At 42.1% G+C, this 20653-nt stretch overlaps 1 protein-coding gene across 3 annotated transcripts in view; it reads left to right on the forward strand.

Annotated features, from left to right (window-relative positions):
- The window catches only part of GNAL (G protein subunit alpha L), a 142993-nt gene that overhangs the window by 92275 nt on the left and 30065 nt on the right, over positions 1–20653 (forward strand). For all 3 annotated transcript variants that reach the window (XM_032309618.1, XM_032309621.1, XM_032309619.1), the window contains one exon: positions 6567–6664. In XM_032309618.1, the coding sequence (XP_032165509.1) occupies positions 6567–6664 (98 nt within the window). The remainder of the gene's footprint in view (positions 1–6566; positions 6665–20653) is intronic.

Genomic DNA, 20653 nt, shown 5'->3' on the forward strand with positions numbered 1-20653 from the left:
GATGCTCAAGAAAATTAAAATGCAAGCTGCAGTTTGGGAGGACATATTTGCAAAACCTGTACCTGACAAAGGACTTAAATCCAGACAGTTTTTTCAAGTGTCTTATTCTTGTAAAAGAAATAAAACTTGATAGTAAGAAGACATACAACCCAATTTCTTTAAATGAGCAAAATATTTGAGCAGACACTTAACAAGAAGATATGCAAGTAGTCAACAGTCACATGAAAAGATGTTCATGGGGCTCCTGGCTGGCTCAGTGGGTTAGGCCTCTGCCTTCGGCTCAGGTCATGATCCCAGGGTCCTAGGATCAAGCCCCACATTGGGCTCTCTGCTCAGCAGGGAGCCTGCTTCCTCCTCCTCCTCTCTCTTTCTCTCTCTGCCCTACTCTCTGCCCACTTTTGATCTCTGTCTGTCAAATAAATAAATAATTTTAAAAATCTTTTAAAAATGGGATGCCTGGGTGGCACAGTGGGTTAAAGCCTCTGCCTTCGGCTCAGGTCATGATCCCAGGGTCCTGGGATCGAGCCCCGCATCAGGCTCTCTGCTTGGCGGGGAGCCTGCTTCCTCCTCTTTCTCTCTGCCTGCCTCTCTGCCTACTTGTGATCTCTCTGTCAAATAAATAAATAAAAATCTTTCTAAAAATTTTTAAAAAATAAAAATAAAAATCTTAAAAAAAAAAAGAAGACGTTCAAAGTCATTGGTCATTAGGGAGATACAAACTGAATCCATAATTAGATGCCACTACATACCCACCAGAGTAATTCAAATTAAAAAGATGGACAAAACCAAGTATTGAGGATGTGGTGTATCTAGAACCACTAGACACTGCTTTACAGTGTATAAGGGAATGGCCACTTTGGAAAACAGTGTCACAGTTTTTTAAAGTTAAACACATTCCATATAATTCAGCAATTCCTCTTCTGGTGGAATCAACCCAGTCCGGTACACAGATAATCCAATCAGCAGTATTCACAATAGTCAAGAACCAGAAATATCCCAAATGTCCATCGGCTGCTGAATGAATACACAAAACGTGGTATATTCATACAGCAGAGTAGAACTCAGCAATTTTTTAAGAAGAACGAACTGCTAATATACATAACAAAATGGGTGAATCTCAAAAACTCCATGCTAGTTCAAAGAAGACAGGCACAAGAGGACAAGGTGACTTCATTGATACGAAATTTCTTGAAAAAGGCAAAACTGTAGGGACAGAAGTGAGATTAACTGTGTCTGAGATGGGGGTGGGAGGTGGGGGAGAGCTGGGCTTGGCTCCAAAGAAGGGTAAGGAGATGATGGAGGTGTTCTAAAACTTGAGTGTATGAATAATTGGGTGAATTTTTTGGTATATATAGTATACCTCAAAAGCTGTTAAAATGATCCTAAGAATAGTTAAAGTAGGCTGTCCTAAAGGGAAAAAAAAAAGAAAACAGATGAGTGTGGGGTATATTACAAATTTGCCTTTTTCCTCTCTGGTCTCCCAGGCTCAGGGAGTAGCCACTGAGCAGAGGAGAACAGGGAAGGTAGAAAGCCTCAGAACACGCTTTTGAAGCCAGGTTTGACCACTTCCTTCCAAGAGAATATAAAATATCCTTAATCATACTTGTTTTGTCATCAGTCAAATGGGAACTGAATCGCCTACAAGGCAGGGTTGTCTCAGATGAGACCTTGTACATACCACCCTTAGAATATTGCCTGGAACATACGAAGCGCTCAGTAAATGCTAGGGGCGACCTCTTTTTCTATGATATGGTTCCTTGCCAAGATTCTTCCCAGGGTGGTCAGCAGAAAGACATGGGCAAGGGGACTGCTAATGATTTTAATGTTTGGGGTTTGGGTTTTTTTAGCACAGTTTCTGAAAGTTGTTTCTAGATAGACTTTTCAAAATACTGTATTCAATTTGATTTGAGGATGGACAGATTATGAATAAAAAAATCATGGTGTCGGCAGGCATGATAGCGCCCACACAAACTAGATACCCATCAGATCTTTGAAAAAACAAATGACGAAAACCTGTTGTGTCATTCTCTTAATCCGAGGGCTAAAACTGAGTGTGTGTGTGTGTGTGTGTGTGTGTGTATTTTAAATGAATCAGACCTAAACTTGAGCTTTAGACAATCCCATATAAATAAATAGGTTCCGACCTGAAACTGCCTATTTCTAAGGTCTCTGGATTGTGGTGGTGGATATTATCCACTGTGTTCCCCTAAAAAGTTCGGTCAGACATTTATTTATTTGTTTATTTGACAGAGAGAAATCACAAGTAGATGGAGAGGCAAACAGAGAGAGAGAGAGGGAAGCAGGCTCCCTGCCGAGCAGAGAGCCCGATGCGGGACTCGATCCCAGGACGCTGAGATCATGACCTGAGTCGAAGGCAGCGGTTTAACCCACTGAGCCACCCAGGCGCCCCCAGACATTTATTTTTGTTTCAGCTTGTTCTGGAAAGTGTTTAGTGCTGTTCCCAAAGTTATAATACAAGGTAATAAAATAACTGAAAATGCAGGAGAACAGAATTAGGAATACGAGTCAAGTTAGGTGGGACCAGAAGTGAAATTCGCATCCAGCATATAAGGCCAAGCCCTACACAAACATGAACACCGACCCCCAAATGGGACCTGTATGCTTTCCTGAATCAACTCAGTAATGTAAATAAAAACAGAGAAGAGCCACAGAGCTCTGAAGATTAAAAATTAATAAGAAAATATAAAAAGCGTCTTCAGAAATGCAAAAAAAAAAAGTCATCCTGATACTAAAATTCAAGATTTTTCCATAAGTCACCTCAGAAGGAACATTGGCTAACGAGCATGAGGAAGAGTGTTTTTACACTCAACCTCGTGACAATTTCCACCCGTACTGTATGTGAAAGCAGTTCTTCCCAAGACCTGTGTGTGTACCCAGGGCGTTGACTCCAAACCACTGCACAACATTCCCTTCCAGAGACAAGAAATAGGCTTTAGGTTCTCATTTTTAAAATGAAAAATAGGGGCACCTGGGTGGCTCAGTGGGTTAAAGCCTCTGCCTTCGGCTCAGGTCAGGATCCCAGGGTCCTGGGATTGAGCCCCGCATTGGGCTCTCTGCTTAGCAAAGAGCCTGCTTCCTCCTCTCTCTCTGCCTGCCTCTCTGCCTACTTGTGATCTCTGTCTGTCAAATAAATAAATAAAATCTTTTTTAAAAAAATGAAAAATAGATCTCAGGTGTGAGTGCAACCAGAAAGTTGTATCAGCAGGGATATCATGCAAGAATTTGTGTTGTCTACTGTTGCATGATTTCCATTTTAGAGAGGTTAAGAGGAATTTAAAGAAAAAGAAAAAAACTGGTTACCCATCTGAGAATCCTACGTTAGCTTTGTACTTCGTGTGGAAAGGGAGATGTAGACCGCAGGACCAGAAGGAAAATGCTGTGACACAAAACGCAAGAGCTAGATACTTGCATTTTTTAAATTTTAATTTCAATTTTGATTGAAAAATCAGAATGGTGTTATGAAAATGTTAGAGGCTTGCCTTTTCAAAAGTAAGTTTAAATTTTTTATCATTATTATTTTTCTTTCTATAACACAACTCAAACTCCCGTCGGTTTTTTTTTTAATTTTTTTTTTTAATTTGAGTAGAGCTGATATACAATGTGACATTGGTGTCAGCTGTACACCTCAGTGACTTGGTAAGCTTATAGGTTATGCTATGTCAAAACTCTTTAAATAAAAGTAACAAATATTTGCATATCTCAGTTGCTAAATACATGAAGATCTCAAGTCGATTCTTTTTTGTTTGTTTGTTTGTTTGTTTGTCAAGTCGATTCTTATTCAGTAATCAAAAAAAAAAAAGAAATGTCAGTAATTTTCTTTTTATACTCTCAATTTCTCCATATTCTCAGTTGTCAGAAGTGGGTTACATTTCTCTGTGAATCATCTTTTTGTTTCTTAGGCACACACACACACTGAAATTAGTTTTATTTAATATTATTCATCTTAGTTGCTAATGGAGGCATGCCAAAATTACTCCTCATACTTATCTCCCAGTTGGTTTCACAAATGCGTGAGAATTCTAGCCTGGCTCTGGACAACAGGTTAAGTATAGCTAGAGAGGCTGCATTGGCTAACTGAATATTTAATGATTTTACAGAATCGTTTCTTTTTTCGTTGTTATATTTTTAGTTGAGATAGTGGTGCTGTGGCTATGATTTTTTAAGAGCCTTTATCTTTTAGAAATAATGTTGAAATAAAATTATATGACATAAGAGATCCGCTGCAAAATAATAAATGTGGGGAAAGACATGAGTTATTAAAAAAAAAAAGAAAGAAAGAGAGAATTGGCTATGTGTTGGTACACACAGAGGAGGCTGAGTAATGAGTGGCCTGGGGAATTCTCTCTACTTTTGTAAGTTTGGAAATTTTCTCTAATAAAAGGCAGAAGCAACAGCAGTAGCAGCTCTGAAATTTTCCACGAGGTTTTTTGGAACCGCTTAAAAAGTAAACATGGAGGGACGCCTGGGTGGCTCAGTTGTTAAGTGTCTGCCTTCCATTCGGGTCATGATCCCCGGTTGGAGTCCCACAAGGGTCTCCCTGCTCAGCGGGAAACCTACTTCTCCCTCTCCCACTCCTCCTGCTTGTGTTCTTTCTCTTGCTGTGTCTCTCAGGCAAATAAATAAGTAAAACCTTAAAAAAAAAAAAAGTAAATATGGAGAATCCTGGAGACCTAGCTATATTCTAATCCAGTATCTTTGTTCACCAGCACGAACTGGAAGCCAAGATTGTTGTTGCTTTTGTGTTCCTCCAGTGTTGTCCAAAGCATCTGCTTTAAAAACACAGTGCCCACCATCCCTATTAACACGGACCCCAGAAATCGTGCATCTTGGTTCTTAATTCGAGCTCTCCTCTCTAATTCTGTCTCAGAGGCTTCAGCTCAGACTGCTGCAGAAAAAAAAAAAAATGATTCTGACACCTGATGAAGACTGTAAAGGGACTTTATTCAGGAAACTACTACACTGGGGGTTTGCAGGAGGGAAGAGAGATGGAGCTTGATTCCAAAAATCACCATGAGCATTGGTGGTTCAGTGGTAGAATTCTCGCCTGCCACTAAGGTTACCGTTGTCTCTCAAGAGCATCTTTACAATAGAAAATAGAGGATTTCTCATTTGGGGTGTGTGTGTGTGTGTGTTTTCATATGGCTCTTTGAAGGGAAAAAGAAATTTAAGGAAGCCTATATAAACACCCTCACTGGAGTGATAAGAGCAGCAGTGCGAGATTCCAGAAGGAACCATAAATCTAGGGAGACAAAAACTGAGAGGTTCAGCTCCTCTCCATCCTACGGAGATTTACCTTCATTGTCAGCTGTGGGTAGTTGGAGTTGTTCGTGACAATGAGGAGCCCAACAGACCACAGGTGTAGAGACTCGGCAGACCTCTAAAGATTGTCCCTGATACTAGGATGTCAGAACCTCACGGCCCCTCACCTCTCCTGCCCCTTCTGAGGTTTTGTACCTAATTGCGTACTCGTGACTTTAAGTTTCTTTTTTCAAAGAGGGCCCCCACGGTATTCAGGTGCACCCTTGTATGGAATCGTGAATCTTCCAGAAAAGAACCAGCTCTTTATTTTTCTTTTTCCTCCAAAAAATCAACGGACATGAAGCATCAGAAGCCCCAGATTTGGTGCAGATCAGAGATGGGAATGGGTGCTTCCTGGGGCTGCCGTGAGGATGACTGATGTGGGAAGGGATATAAATATTCTAATGAAGGGGTTTGTGAAAATTTACGTAACTTCTTTTATATTTAGCAGCTGATGTGTTGTCATTTGCTTCCATAGCACTGTTAATTTAATTTGGGTAATTTTGGAAATATGAATTCATAAAGCCACCTCTTACTTGGAGAGAAGGAGAGCTTGCCATCATGGGTGAAATTGAGCTCTGTGCCCACAGGGGCTTGAGGAACCAAAAATCACAGTTTGCGTGTAATTTGGAGTTTTAGAAAATGTCCCAAAAACAAACAAACAAACACAAAAAAACAGTGAATTAGTAACCCAAAGAGTGAAATTTTCAAGGTTTCCTTTCTAATATACCTAATGCTCCTGGGCCACATTTAACCCATCTGCTCAGTCACGGCTATTAGTAATTGTGGCTCACGGAAACTTGAAGGGACAACAGCTAAAACCGAACTTACCGTTACGATAGGCATGCTTTTCCCTGCTGACGTGATGGTACCACTAGGCAGGTGACTGAGTACGAGGAACTTTAAAATTACTGTTAAAATAGCTGTTGTATGTATCATTGGTGAATGCCATAAAATTACTTTAGACTCGTAATTTTCATTTGGTGGAACTTTCTGGAAGGACGAGAATGTTCGGCAGATGGAATCGAGCGACGATAAAACGGGTGTATCCATTTCTCCTCAGGCCAATCTCAAGTCCTGTGCATTTTACCATGTGTGAAGTCGACTCCTATAAGGAAAACAACTCATGGGCTACTTGCAAAAAAAAAAAAAAAATTGGTGGGGTGAGGGGCAGTTTCTTTTTACTTGTAACTTTTTAAAAGATTCTAACACCTGTGCTTTCTTACTCGAATTTTTTCAAATGTTAGGAATTCTTTGATCATGTGAAGAAGCTCTGGGATGATGAAGGCGTGAAGGCGTGCTTTGAGAGGTCCAACGAGTATCAGCTAATCGACTGCGCGCAATAGTAAGTCATCTCCTGAGCATGGCCCAGCCTCTCCGAGGCTACCCTTCCCCCCGCCCCCAATTATGCTGCCCTCCCAGGTCAATGAAGTCTCTTGAGTGAAAGAAACAAAGCATTAACGTCTTACTACAGAAATCAGTTTTTCAAAGGGCCCGGGTTTGGTAGATGGAAAACTGAAACTCCGACGGGAATCAGTGTTTCAAAGGAAGAACCAGAAGCAGGTGTGTTCATTTTCCCCGGACCCGTTTTCAGTTCTGTGCGTCCTTTTGCTTTCTATAAAAAGACAGGCATATCTGCGAATTGGGAGGTGCTTAGACATTCATTATTATATTTTCACTTTGGAACAGGACCCCCAAATTAAATTTTAAAATACTATTCACGTCCACCGTCGAGCCCAAGCGCTTACTTGAATGATAAGCGATACCCTATACATGTTAGAAATAGACTAGACCCTTGAAAGTAGATGGTAATTAATTGAATAAGTAAAGCCTTGATGGAAAAAAATGCAATGAAGAGAAATAGGAAATAAGGAAAGGACTCTGGGCCTAGGCTGGCTCGTTGTTTTTCCCTGAAAAGCTCACTTTCCTATTTTCTTTTGCTATTTTAGATTCATTCTATGACCATTAGATAATAGTGGGCCCAAGAAGAAAGTTAATCAAGAATGTCTAGATATATTTGCTATTTTGGTGACAAAAACTGTATTTAAAGTTGTTTTATATAACACTTGGGACAGCAAGAAATGAGTGCTTTTACATTTTAAGTCGGGAAACTCTAAAAATGCTTACCTGAGGAAGAGATTCCATAAGCATGCAATCTGGGAATCTATGATAGAGGGAAGCCACTGGTGGAGCTACGCTTGGAATGCTGATTTCCAGGAGAGGGTCGCTGGGTGGCCACCCCAGCGCCTCCCCATTCAGAGGAGGTCAGGCACCATCACCTCATGACAGGCACCGAGAAAAGCCAATGGCAAGGGTGCTGGGTGTGTCCCAGGCAGTGACAGGAAGCCAGTCTGGGGACAGAAGGGTGAGGGAAGAGTGGCCATAAACACATGAGAGAGGTCAGTGAGGCCAGACCCTCCCGATGGCCAAAGGTTCTGCCAAGGACCTTGCATTTCTTCCAAATGCAGTGAGTGACCATCGGCTCCGTGACGGAGATTGTTAGGGTCACTCTGGCCACTGTGTGGCACATTAGAAGAAGGGAACAAGGACCCGAGCGGGATGGCTGGGGTCAGGTGCAGCCATGGAGGTGAGCCCTGGGACCCAAAGGGGTTAGAACAAGGCGGTGAATCAGAATGCTGGGGGCAGAGGAAAGTGGGGATCAAGGAGGTCAAGAGGGAAGGTCATGGTGCCATTTATTGAGAGGGAGGAACCTAGGAGACGTTAGGTGGGGGAGGGTGGGACAATATCAGACTCCGATTTGGGAGAAGTTAGATTGGAGATAGAGGGGCTGCCCAAGGGGAGAGAGGAAGCAGACGGCTGCTTATAGGAACCTGGAGCTCAGAATCGACAGGGGCCTGGACAAGGAAGTTCAATCCCCAGAGATTGGTTTCAGGAGGAAGAGGAGCCCAAAACCACAACAGAGAAGTATGTGGAGAGAAGTCCTTCAGAGGACGGGGAGGATCTCAGGGTTGAGATGGGGGAGATTGATGATGTTAAGAAGGTTCACTTAACCTCCTTCTTATGATGACCAAGAACTGGCTCACCGTCGCCCCAGCCCATGAGCGCTGGGTGAGCGGCAGGTGAGTCTCGCAAGTGGTCTTGGTGCGGCAGGAGTAGTGAAACGGCGTTGCACACCCACCTGCTGTGTACACCCTGAAATGAGCACCATGAGCATTAATGGCCCTCCACTGTATACACTGAAGAAACTATTTACTAATTAAAAATTTTGCGATCTAGAAAAGTATGTAAAATTTCCCGTCTCCTGCCACTCTTAACCATTCCCTCAAGATTTACCTTCAGTCAATATTCCCTTTAGTTGACATCTGTGAGTACACTGCTGTGGTTACTGTCCTGTCATTTGTTATGGATGTTTGCTTCCACGAGAGCGAGGCTGGGTTAGATGTGGATGTAGAGTGGGGGAGTGTTCCCCGTGGAGCTCAGGCATATCCTGGGAGGGTCTCAGGAGGCACACCCCTTCCCGAAGGGCCCTTATCTTTCCTTCTGGCTCTCACTAGCTCTTTCTCGAACCTGTCATTTCTGTTGTTTTAAAAGCCACCGCGGTGTCATAGAGACAGAAAGAGTACCCTGAGTTAATGCTAGCAATTTCAAGCAAAGCTCATAATGACTTTAAATTCACTTACATTGGCATTTCGAGTTGATGGGAATGTGTGCTCTATCGTCCTTTTCTGGTATTTCTTGAGCAGAGAGGTGGTGAGGGAGCGTCCCAGTGCTACTCAGTAGCAGCATATCAGGAATTTCCCTTTCTTAAAAGAAAGAACAGACCACTTACTCTCACACCACCCCAGGGATAGAATGAATGGCTTGATTTAACGTAGAATATGCAAGTATAAATTTTTTAAAAGGAAGAGTTCGTATGAGCCTTGACAACAGGGAGTTAGGATTCAGATGTCTGCTCCGCCACGGACAGTCATATAAGGCTCTGGGCAAACTCATGGGGACAATTACAGATCCTGTTCGCATACAGTTCTCATAGCATTAAATATGTATATCTCCAAAGTCCTCAAAATAGTGCCCGCAAGCCCTAGATCAGCTCTTGCTGTTACATCATCATGTGGAAGCTGAGGGCCAGAGAGGTAAACTAAGGCATGTAAGATCATGGTTTCCCAGAGCCAAGGTCTGGCTTTCCTTTGGTCCCATCCTTTCAGATGACTGAGAGCCATGGGCACAGACTGCCTCGTGCATGAGGTCAAGACTCCCTCCCAGACTTGACGGGAACAAGGCACCAAAGCTTGAGCGGTGCTTTCTTAACTCTGGGTCTGGCCGAATCACAGAAAGCAGTTGCCCACCGAGACCTCACTATCTGGGTTAATCCTCACTGCTACGACGTTGCTTTCTTTATCCATTTTAATACACACGGGAATCAAGTTGGATCAATAACCTTTGTTATTAATAGTTTAACAGCTATTAATAGCTTATTGATAGCTTAATATCTGCTGTTTTGCCTCTAAACCCAGATTTCAAGGTAGGGGGTGAGAGATTTTTTTAAAAACAAGGAATGTGGGCGCCTGGGTGGCTCAGTGGGTTAAGCCACTGCCTTCGGCTCAGGTCATGATCTCAGGGTCCTGGGATCGAGTCCCGCATCGGGCTCTCTGCTCGGCAGGGAGCCTGCTTCCTCCTCTCTCTCTCTGCCTGCCTCTCTGCCTACTTGTAATCTCTCTCTCTGTCAAATAAATAAATAAAATCTTAAAAAAAAAAAAAAAACAAGGAATGTCATGGAAACATTTGTTAGAGCAATATAGGGCTAACAGAAATATTATGTTGTCAAATTGGAAGTTAAGGAAATAGAAGCTGCCTCCACCAGTCGTCAGCATCCCTCCAATGAAAGAAAGGACATGTCACATCAAACCTGAGACAGTGATACTCAGGCCATCTTGTCCAACGCTTGTAATCTTTAATTCTTCAGGGAAGGTGTCTTATTCCTCCTTAAATGTCCAGGTGAATGTTCTTTCGTGAAGTCTGTGCACAGTAGGTGCTATTTGAAAAAATTAATTAGCAAAAGAGGAGCCTGCTATGAGCTATGGTGGTAATAGGAAAAGCTGGTCCGTCCCTTTAGAAGTGCACACCCTACCCCAGATTCAGGTTCTGTGGCCTCCTTCTCCCCCCTTGCAAATCCCCAGTGTTCTGACACGTTTTCTTTTTTCCTCCCATCAAAATTGCTCTGAGAAAAGATCTGACTTAAATCTCGGTATGAATCTAAGTCACGGTGTTCCCTCGCTCAACAGTATTGCATTTCGAACCTTAACGCTTATTAGGAAGGGAATAATTCTAAGCCCCATTAAAGTCATTTCTTCCATAGCAGAAACCAGGAGAATATTTTGGGGAAGAGGTGTTCTCAGTGATGCTGAAATTCTGTTAAGGCAGAGCTGCCGATGAGGAGTCTGGGAATATCTGGAAGGTCCTTAAAAGCTTATACACAGAGGTACCCAGAAGTTCCACTCTTAAATTACTCAAGAAAATTAAAAACATATATCCGGGGTCACCTGAGTGTCTCAGTCAGTTAAGCGTCTGCCTTCGGCTCAGGTCATGATCTCAGGGTCAGGGATCGAGCCCTGCATCAGCCTCCCTGCTCAGAGAGAAGCCTGCTTCTCCTTCTCCCTCTGCTTCTCCCCGTGCTTGTGCTCGCTCTCTCTCTCTCTCTGTGTCAAATAAATAAATAAAATCTTAAAAAAAAAAAAATGCGTCCAAACAAAAACTCATCCAGGGATATACATGACAGCATTCTTCAAAAGATCCAAAGAGTGCTAACAACCCAAATGTCCATCAAATAATGAATGGGTACAGAAAACAGGGTCCATCACACAATGGAATATTTTTTGGACTAAATATGGATGAAGCACTGATTCATGCTACCACATCAATGAACCTTTAAAACATTACATTAAGTAAAAGAAGACAGACACAAAAGGCCACATATTATATGGTTGGGTTTATATGAAATGTCCAGGATAGGAAAATCCACAGTAACAGAAAATAGATTACTGATTGCCAGGGGCAGGGAAAATGGAGAGTGACTGCTAGTGGGTATAGGATTTCCTTGGGGGATGATGGGAGTTTTCTGGAATAGGATGGTATTGATAGTTGCACAAACTTGTGATTATAGTAAATACCATTGTACACTTCAAACTGGTGAATTTTTATGTTATGTGGAATATATGTTATGTGAATTATATCTCAATCTTTAAAAAAAAAAGATGATTATGGAGGAGGGAGGGAGTCAGGGCAGGAAAAGCAACAGAAACACTGGTCAAGGTCGGCCAGAGGGGCAAGGTCTCCCTGAGCCGGAGGTCCTCTTGTCAACCACAGATGAAAGTCTATGTTTGCATTTACAAAGTCTACTTTTTAGAAGGCCTCCATCAATCACAAAGGCGTGCCACTCTGATTCTAAAAACACATACAAGCAAACAGGAGCCCCCAAATTGTAAAGCACCCATGATATAAAAATGAAAAAAGCTCTGGTGATCTTTCTCATGCTATTGACATGCAAGGAGCGGATACTTGCTTGGGCTTCTTCAAGAAATGGCGAATTTGTTCGGAGTCTCTCTGGGGAACCACTGCTGAGTCAAAGGCACTGTGGGGACCAGCTCTTCTGTTCCTGCTCTCTGGGCGCTTCAGTTCTGCTTTCCCTGTCTGCTTTTCTCAGCCCTGGATTCTGACAGCAGGTGCACGCTGTAATCTGCAGGCCAAATCTCAGAGGAAACAGATCGGTTTTGCTAAAGGCCAGGTGGCCTGCATCGGGCCGTGGCCTCACCCACTGTCCCTGGGGCCCACAGGTCCAGTCAGTAGCCACCCCTACATCCCTGAGCAGAGGGTCAGTAAGGCAGGCAGCCAGACCCACCGCCCTGGCTGGAGGAGTGTGGGAACAGTCATTATAATTGAGCATTAAGTATTGTACTTAGGGGGAAAATGAGTCTTTGAGGCACCAAGCAAGCTGTGCAAATCACCAGAGATTATATTTTATCCGGAATTGCCCAGTTCCCACTGTGAAAATTAAAAGACAATCTCTACTGCATTATCCCCCAAAATGCATTTCCTCTAAATCCTAATAATAAGTGATTATGTAGCCATGGAAACAGCTATTTTGGGAGAAAGAAAATCAGAGAAAATTGGATCTTTAGAACAGGTTTATAAAAATCAGACTTTGCTTAATGTAACTTGAAACTCCACAGCTCAAGAGTGTAGGTTCTTGGGCTTTGTACTGATTGTTTACATGAGAAGCCCTTCTGGGCGCACACCCATTTGATTAATTGGTTTTAGAATACTCTCAAAGACTGAGAATATTCCAGAAAAAAAAGGAAAGAGTCATGAGAAGGGTACAGTGATTTTCTGCTGCGTGCCGGTCTTGATGGTCTGTCAGGAGCCCTGATGACCGCATCGCCCACATTTACTCCCCACCATTTGCTCCCATGGCTCCCAAGTTCCCGAATCTAAGCTTTGGAGACAATCAGGAAATTATTAGCAAAAATGAGGTTTCAACTTCAAGGTTTATTTTCCCCCCCCCCAGGTCATTTTAAAATAAGAGAAACTATAATTTAAACTGTGTGTGTTGCTCTATACTGTTGAACTCATTAAATATATAATCAACCGCATGGGGGCACGTAAACCTTCTTAATGCTCATTTTTATCTTCATCCCTGGCCAGATGTGTTGTCAGATTTATTTTCTTGATCTGTAGAATTGGAAATGTTGCTGTTCATGGGCAGTACAGTCTGCCTCTTTTTAGGTATGAGGAATAAATTTAGTATCAGGGCAAAGGAGGTAGACCAGATAGCTCAGAATAAGACAGTCAGCCCCTGATTATATCCGTTTCTCCCATGTCCATTTGGAAACCCTGCCCTGAGAAGGAACTCTGAAGAGGGATTGTGTGACACACATGCTTCCATGTGAGGAGGAAGCCCACACCTCTCCCCCTGTGTCCCCTTCACACTCACCTCTGAACCACACTCACAACACTTCTTTTTTTTTTAATTTTTTATTTTTTATAAACATATATTTTTATTCCCAGGGATACAGGTCTGTGAATCGCCAGGTTTACACACTTCACAGCACTCACCAAAGCACATACCCTCCCCAATGTCCATAACCCCACCCCCCTCACAACACTTCTGATACCAGACGTGTGAGGTATTTTCCTCACACCAGGCCATTCACCATGACACCAGCTGGGTGTCGTCCCATTCAACTCAATTCTGACACTTTCTACCTGGAGCCCATGTCACATGCCACAGATTAAGGGGACGGTCCCAAGAGATGCCGGTCTCAAGGAACAGGTTATGTACGGTGTCAGCCCTGCCATTGACAACTCGAAGAACTCAGGGACACTTACTTAAATTTATTGGTTTATTAAAGGAAATGACAAAGGATACAGATGAGCTGCCGCATGAAGAGATGTGCAGGGTGAGGTCAGGAAGGGTCTCGAGCACAGGAGCCTCTGTCTCCGTGGAGCTGGGATGTGTCATCCCCCTGGCACGGGCACACGTTCACCAACCTGGAGGCTCTCCAAACCCCGTACTTATGGAGGCTCCATCACGTAGGCATGATCTAGCCTCAACTCCAGCCCCTCTCCCCTTCCCAGAAGATGGAGTAGTGGGGAGCTGAAAGGTCCAAGCTTCTAATCATGGCTTGGTCCTTGCAGTGGCCAGCCCCTTTCAGGAGCCCAGCCAGAGTCACCTCAACAAAAACAAAAAATGCTCCTGTCACACAGAAAGGTACAAGAGATTTAGGAGCTTAGTGTTGGGAATGGGGGGCCAAAGATGAAATATTAGAACAGAAGATGCCCCTAGTGCTCTTCCCACTTAGGAATTTACGAGGATTTCAGAAGCTCTGTGCCAGGAGTCAGGATCAGAGTCCAATAGAATTTTTTAAATCTTTCAGAAAACTACTTCCTTGAGTGGAGAATCCTGGTGGGTTCCCACACATCACCTCATTGAATCCTCAGACCTCCTATAAAGAGAGGATGCTGAGATGGGGCTCCAAGTCCTGTCCCTTCCAGCACGTCACACTGGTTTCTGGTGTTTCCCTTTCCCTAGATATTGTTAGATTCATTTTGAGGGCTGTGAAAATCAAGCCTTTGAACTATATGTGGTAAATAATAATAATAATAATAGTAATGTTGTTGCTGCCTTGGAACTGCATTTCCCCAATTATTTCTTAGAAGTAGAACCCTTGTCCAACTGCCCTGTGCGGGGTACCAGGAGTGAGGAGGAGTCAGTAGCAGTGAGAAGCCCAGCGTGTCGCCCTTAGCCTCTCCCATGCTCCTTGAGGTGGCTCATTTGGTGCCAAGAAACACTCCACAGGACCCAATTTAAAGGTGGGACGCCTGGGTGGCTCAGTCAAGAAAGCGTCTGCCGTTGGCTCAGGTCATGACCCCAGAGTCCCGGGATAGAGGCCTTCATCGGGACCCTGGCTCAGTGTGGAGTCTTCTCCCTCCTCCTTTGCCCCCTGGCTTGTAATTGCTCTCTCTCTTTCTCTCTCTCTCTCCCAAATAAATAAATGAAATCTTTTTTTTTAATAAATTTTTTTAAAAATTAAAAAATAATAATAAAGACTAAGGCCAGATTCCAAAATTGTAGTAGCTGGACCAAATGCAATTTGCATCAAATACCAAACCAAAGTCGTGTTTTATGAGAATAAATGTATCAAACCAGACTGGTATTTTATTAGAAAGAAATTTATTTTAGATGCTCACATGGATTACACTGACTTCATATAAGATCCATGTGGCCGTTTTGATAAAAACAGAATTGAAACCCAGTGCTCAGAGATGACAATTGAGTCTTTCACTTGGGAATACTCTGATTTATGTAGATGAATAACAGCAAATAGTAGCAAAAACAGGGTTGTTGTTGTTGTTGTTGTTGTTCCGTTGTTGTGGTTTTAATTTACTTTGTAATCCAAAGAAACATTTTACGTGAAATGATGCCGAACATGAAAAGGAGAAGAGTAAGAAATTATCTTCCTAGCAGCCTCCTCCCATTTCTGAAGATTAATGCAAAGTCTGATAGACACTTAAATGTTTTGGTTTTTTAACTTTTAAATGCACAAAGACAGTCTTGAAGACAGAATTGTGTTCTGGGCCACATTTGCACCTGTGGTGATGTGATCGTTGCTCTGTGATAAGAGCCCAGGGCTCAGCATGGGACCGGCCGTGGTGCAGCTGGGCGTGGCACCGTCTGTATCCCGTGGGAACTTACCTTCATGGTTATACTACGGGTCAGGTGCTGGGCCATCTGGACGATGGCCAGTGTCCTCCTACAAATTTCCTGCCAAACAGCAGCACGGCTGCAAGAAGTGGAAAATATGTGCATAACAGCTTGATAGGAGCTTGGGTTCCACACATGTCCATTCACACGTGTCAAGATTCCACAAAGGTATACTCAAGAGTCATGTTGCTTTGGACCTAAATTTTACCTCAACAGAAGAAAAAAAAAAAAACCTGTGATCAAATACTGATGTCCAGACAAAGATCTGTGTGCTGGAGCATTTAGGAGGAAGTGAACTGGTTTCTACCATTTCTTTGAAATGCATCAAAAGTAAGGTAGATAGACAGATATGTGATTTTTTTTTAAGTACGATAAAATGATAATGGCAAAATCTAGATGGCGGGTGTTCAAGCATCCACTATAAAATTATTTCAAGTTGTATGTTTGAAGTGTGTCATAATAAAGTGTAGGGGGAGGGATACACACGTGTACAGAAGGCTACAGAAAAATAAATTACAAAGCAGCACGAGTTAACCATCAGTCGTACTCCGCACATTATAACATGCCACGTAAGACGTTTGCCTGTAGGAGGGTTTTTATTACAATTCTCTGAAGTGTTTGCTAAATTCTTTGAAACTTTTCCAAGGACCCCAAGGACCTCAGATTGAAAACCATGAGTAAAGTGTGCAGCTTCAGAAAGACTTGCAGGTGTGTCCCAATTTCTAAACCTCTACCGGTAGCTTTGAGATAGCCTGTAGTTATAGAAATTTACCAGGTGGGGCACTGTTCTGTGCACATCCCACAAGTTGACCACGTGATCTCACACTAACCCAAAGAGGAGGAAACCAGATCACCTAAGATTACACAGGACCACATCGTGCCATCTCACAACTTGATTTATCCAGGATTTCAAATCTTAAATCTAAAGATGTGAGAGACTGTTTTAGGTTAAAAGTTCAATGTTATGTGAGCTTCAGGTGTGTGCCAGGTGCCACCAGGTGCTGAATTGTAAAGATGACAAGGCCTCGCCCTAAGCTTATAAATAAGTGGATTTTTCACCCATTTTCTTCTCTGAAGCCACTCTCATCTACCTTCCATTTCTATCCAATCCCTATCATGAGCATAGTTTGCAGGTGAAAGCCAGGATGGATTTTTTTACAGACCTCCTCATGGTTCAAGAAAGTGAAAAGACAATCACAGAAGGGAGACTATATTTATAAATCACATATCTTATAAGGGACTTATATTCCTGAATATATAAATAACCTCTATAGCTCAGGAACAAAAGGTTGAAAATAATTTTAACGTTAATGTTTTCATCAATTTTAGAATAAGCAAAGGATCAGAATAGACAGTTCCCCAGTAAGATATGTGAATGGCCAATACGCTCATGAGAAGGGGCTGAACAGCATTAGCCACTGGGAAATGCAAATCGAAACCATAATGCAATACAACTTCACAGCCACGAGGATGGCTGTAATCGAAAATCAAATAAAAACATGTTGGCAAGCATGTGGAGAAATTGGAACCCTCAGATGTTGCTGTTGGCAATATAAAATGGTACAGCACCTCCAGAAAACAGTCTAGCAGTTCTAGAAAAAGGTAATCACAGAGTTCCCATATGACCCAGCAGTTCCACTCCCAGATACATATTCAAGAGAATGGAAAACATACGACCCCACAAAAACTTCAGGGCAAATGAATATGCCCGGCAGCTTATTCCTAGGAGCTGAAAAGTGGAAACAACCCATATGTCCGTCAGTTGATGAATGGACACACGAAATGTGGTCCCTCTGTGCAATGGACGATTATCTAGCTATGAAAAGGAATGAATCACTGATACAGGCTACAGCATGGAAGAGCCTTGGAAACCTTATGCTCCGTGAAAGAAGGCAGATGCAGAAGGCGACATGTTGTGTGATTCCATGTCTATGAAATGCCCAGAACAGACATATAGACACAGAAAGTAGATGACGGTTGCCTAGCGTTGAGGGAGGGTGAGGGGGGCAGATGAGCAGTGACTGCCTAACGGGTGCAAGGTTTCCTTTCAGAGTGATGAAAATGTCCTGAAAGTGGTTCCATGGAATCGTGCACTGCAAATGCACCTTCAGCCGGAATTCCCTGTTGGAATTAGTCCTGTTAAATCTTAACTTGGACACCTTGGTAAAAATTAATTTGGACACTGCTAGTCATGGGGATTTCCTAATTTCAGGGCCTTTCTAGTTAATTCCAGGCAGGGGAAGAGACTCAATTCAAAAGTGGTGAACGATTGCTTGATTGAAGTTCGTATTCCTGACGCCGTCCATTGCGTTCTGGTTCATCTGTGCGCTCAAACTGCCACTGTAGTTACGCTGTGGAAAGCGTTCAGTGTAAGATTTATAACATTTCACATTTTACGCATGCTTCCGTTTTTAAATCAGTGTAAGCCAGAAAAGTGAAGAAATGCAAAAGCACTGATTGAAACTATGATTCTCATGCTGAAAATACATCATGAAGACCTATATTAAATCTCTAAAAAAAAGAATTGTCATGGAAGTTAGCAGGTAATTTTATCAGAAGTTATTTCCATGGCATTTTGAGTTACTCCTGTCCATGCAGAGCCTGACACTGTAAAGACTCATTAAACAGATGTTGAGTGAATAATATATCTGATCAGGTTTTTTAAACTCTTCCTCATGGATGGTTCATGGGCCATTGTTGGCTGCTCACGTGGGATTGTTGCTTGCTGTACCTGGAACCATGCCTGCCTTGTAGTAGGTGGTTAAGAAATAGTTGTTAGTTGAGTGGACTTTAAAAACTTTTCCTTCTCTGTGTTCTCTATCATTCATAGTCACCATTCTCGTGTATGCAGACTCAGTTTTGCGGTAAAGCTCAGATCGAAGCACAATATCTGTTTGTAGAAGCATTATTCAAAATAGCTAGAGAGTAGAAACAAAGTCCATCATAATGATGGACGGAGAAACAAAATGTGGTCTGTCAATACAATGGAATATTATTCAGCCCTTTAAAGGAAGGAAATATGATGGTTGTGACCACATGGCCTCCTTTAGGACAGACGTGCCCACCGTCTCAGAGAAAACCGTGTACCACTGCAGTACATTGTACAACTACTTCCCTCCTCCTGGTATACGACAAGAATCTGTTCACAGTCTCAAGAAATTTAATTATAAGCCTTTAAGTTGAATTTAGCAAATAAGGAAGCTACCCTTGGGTAACATATCAAAGAAACAGGGAGAAAGAAAAAAATACCACTGACATGCGTCAGTGGTTAGAATTACGTATCTTTCTTAACATCAGACCATGTTAATCACATAATAATTAGAACCCATGATATCAGTAAAAAGCCACCTTTCAAATACAAGTTTATTCTATTATTATTTTTAGATTAAGGAAATCTAAGCACAAAGAGAATTTCCATTTGCTCACTAGCACTTGTATTCATATGACAACAGTTAAGTGCATGGTATGCCTTTGTGTCTTAATTTATTTTATGTTACTGGGAATCTGGAGTTCATATTTTGCATTAAGGTGAATGTCCTGCATTATTTCTGTGAGGAAGGAAAGAAAGAGTCTTCCTATCAGCTACCTGAGACAAATGGTAACTGCTAAGAAAGAAATCACTTTGCCATACTCTGCCAGGAGGCAGGCAGTGACTAAATATATCTTCTAAAATCTATGAGACTTAATAGGCTCGTTTCTCATTCGGGTTCTTCCTCTGACACAGAGTGTGATCTGAACAAATCATATACTTCGTTGCTGAAAATAGAGAGCCCCAGGGGCACCCCCTCCTCAGAAGGCTCAGCTTCCTTGTAAGGACCTAGGGCAGGTAGTGGGACACTGTTGTGGGACGCTGGCAAAAAGGAAACACAAGGAAGCTTCCAAGTGAGCAGGAACCATGCTGACTGCAACTTGTGGTTGTTTCTTTGTTCTCTTTCATGTAAGTAACATTGAAGAATTCACAGAGTCTCACACAGTCCTGTAAGGTGAAATTCATTTAGCTTTGAATTCTCCTTTAACCCCTAAACTGCTCAAAAAAAAATTTTATTTTCTTTTTTCCTGCAGTAGTCAGATACACTATTAAGTATTGTTTTCCAGATGTTAGTCTTGGCTGGGACTTACTGTATTTAGGACATGGCTAATCATGTCCTGAGGCAGCCTGGTGGTTCCTAGAAAGGAAGCCACACGTTGAATTTGTCAGGAAGTCTCAGCTGGCACCTCCGTGCCCCGATTGGGCAGAACCTTCCAGGAGAAGAAACGCTGGGGGAAATGAATACCCCTGCTTTCTGGAACATTGCACAAACATCACGTTTGTGGATACTTACCTACCATCCCTGAATGGTGAACTCGGTAAATATTTATGGGATATAGGCATGAGCTGGAAGATTCTAGCCCAACCCCATCAAAGATGAAAGGAAAAGAATGCATATCCATTACGCTTTAGTTGAGATATCATCCTTCCAGTGACTTGAGTTCAAAACCATTTTGAGGTTAACACTTTATTTTTAAAAGAGGCAAAGTTTCTTTTTTTTTTTTAAGATTTTATTTATTTCTTTGAAAGAGAGAGACAGCATGAAAGAGAGAGAGAGAGTATACGAGCAGGCTAGAGGGGTTAAGGGAGAGAAGTGGACGCCCTGCTGAGCAGGAAGCCCCGTGTGGGGCTCGATCCCAGAACCCCAGATTCATGACCTGAACCAAAGGCGGATGCCCAACCAACTGAGCCACCCAGGCGCCCCATGACGTTAACACTTAAATGTATATATTTTTATATTTTATATATATATTTATATTTATTATATTTAATACATACTAAATTTATATATAATTAAAATATTTTATTATATAAATATATTTCTATAATATAAATATATAATTATTTATATATAAATATATAAATTACACATAAATAATATATAAATATATAAATATTAATAAAATATTTTTAAAATATAATATAGATATATAGATATATATCTCGATCTTTGGCTTCCTTTTTTTTTTTTTTTAAAGATTTTTTATTTATTTATTTGACAGACAGAGATCACAAATAGGCAGAGAAGCAGGCAGAGGGAGAGGAAGAAGCAGGCTCCCTGCTGAGCAGAGAGCCCGATGTGGGGC

Source organism: Mustela erminea, chromosome 13 (genome assembly GCF_009829155.1).
Source record: "Mustela erminea isolate mMusErm1 chromosome 13, mMusErm1.Pri, whole genome shotgun sequence".
In the NCBI taxonomy this organism is placed as follows: domain Eukaryota; kingdom Metazoa; phylum Chordata; class Mammalia; order Carnivora; family Mustelidae; genus Mustela; species Mustela erminea.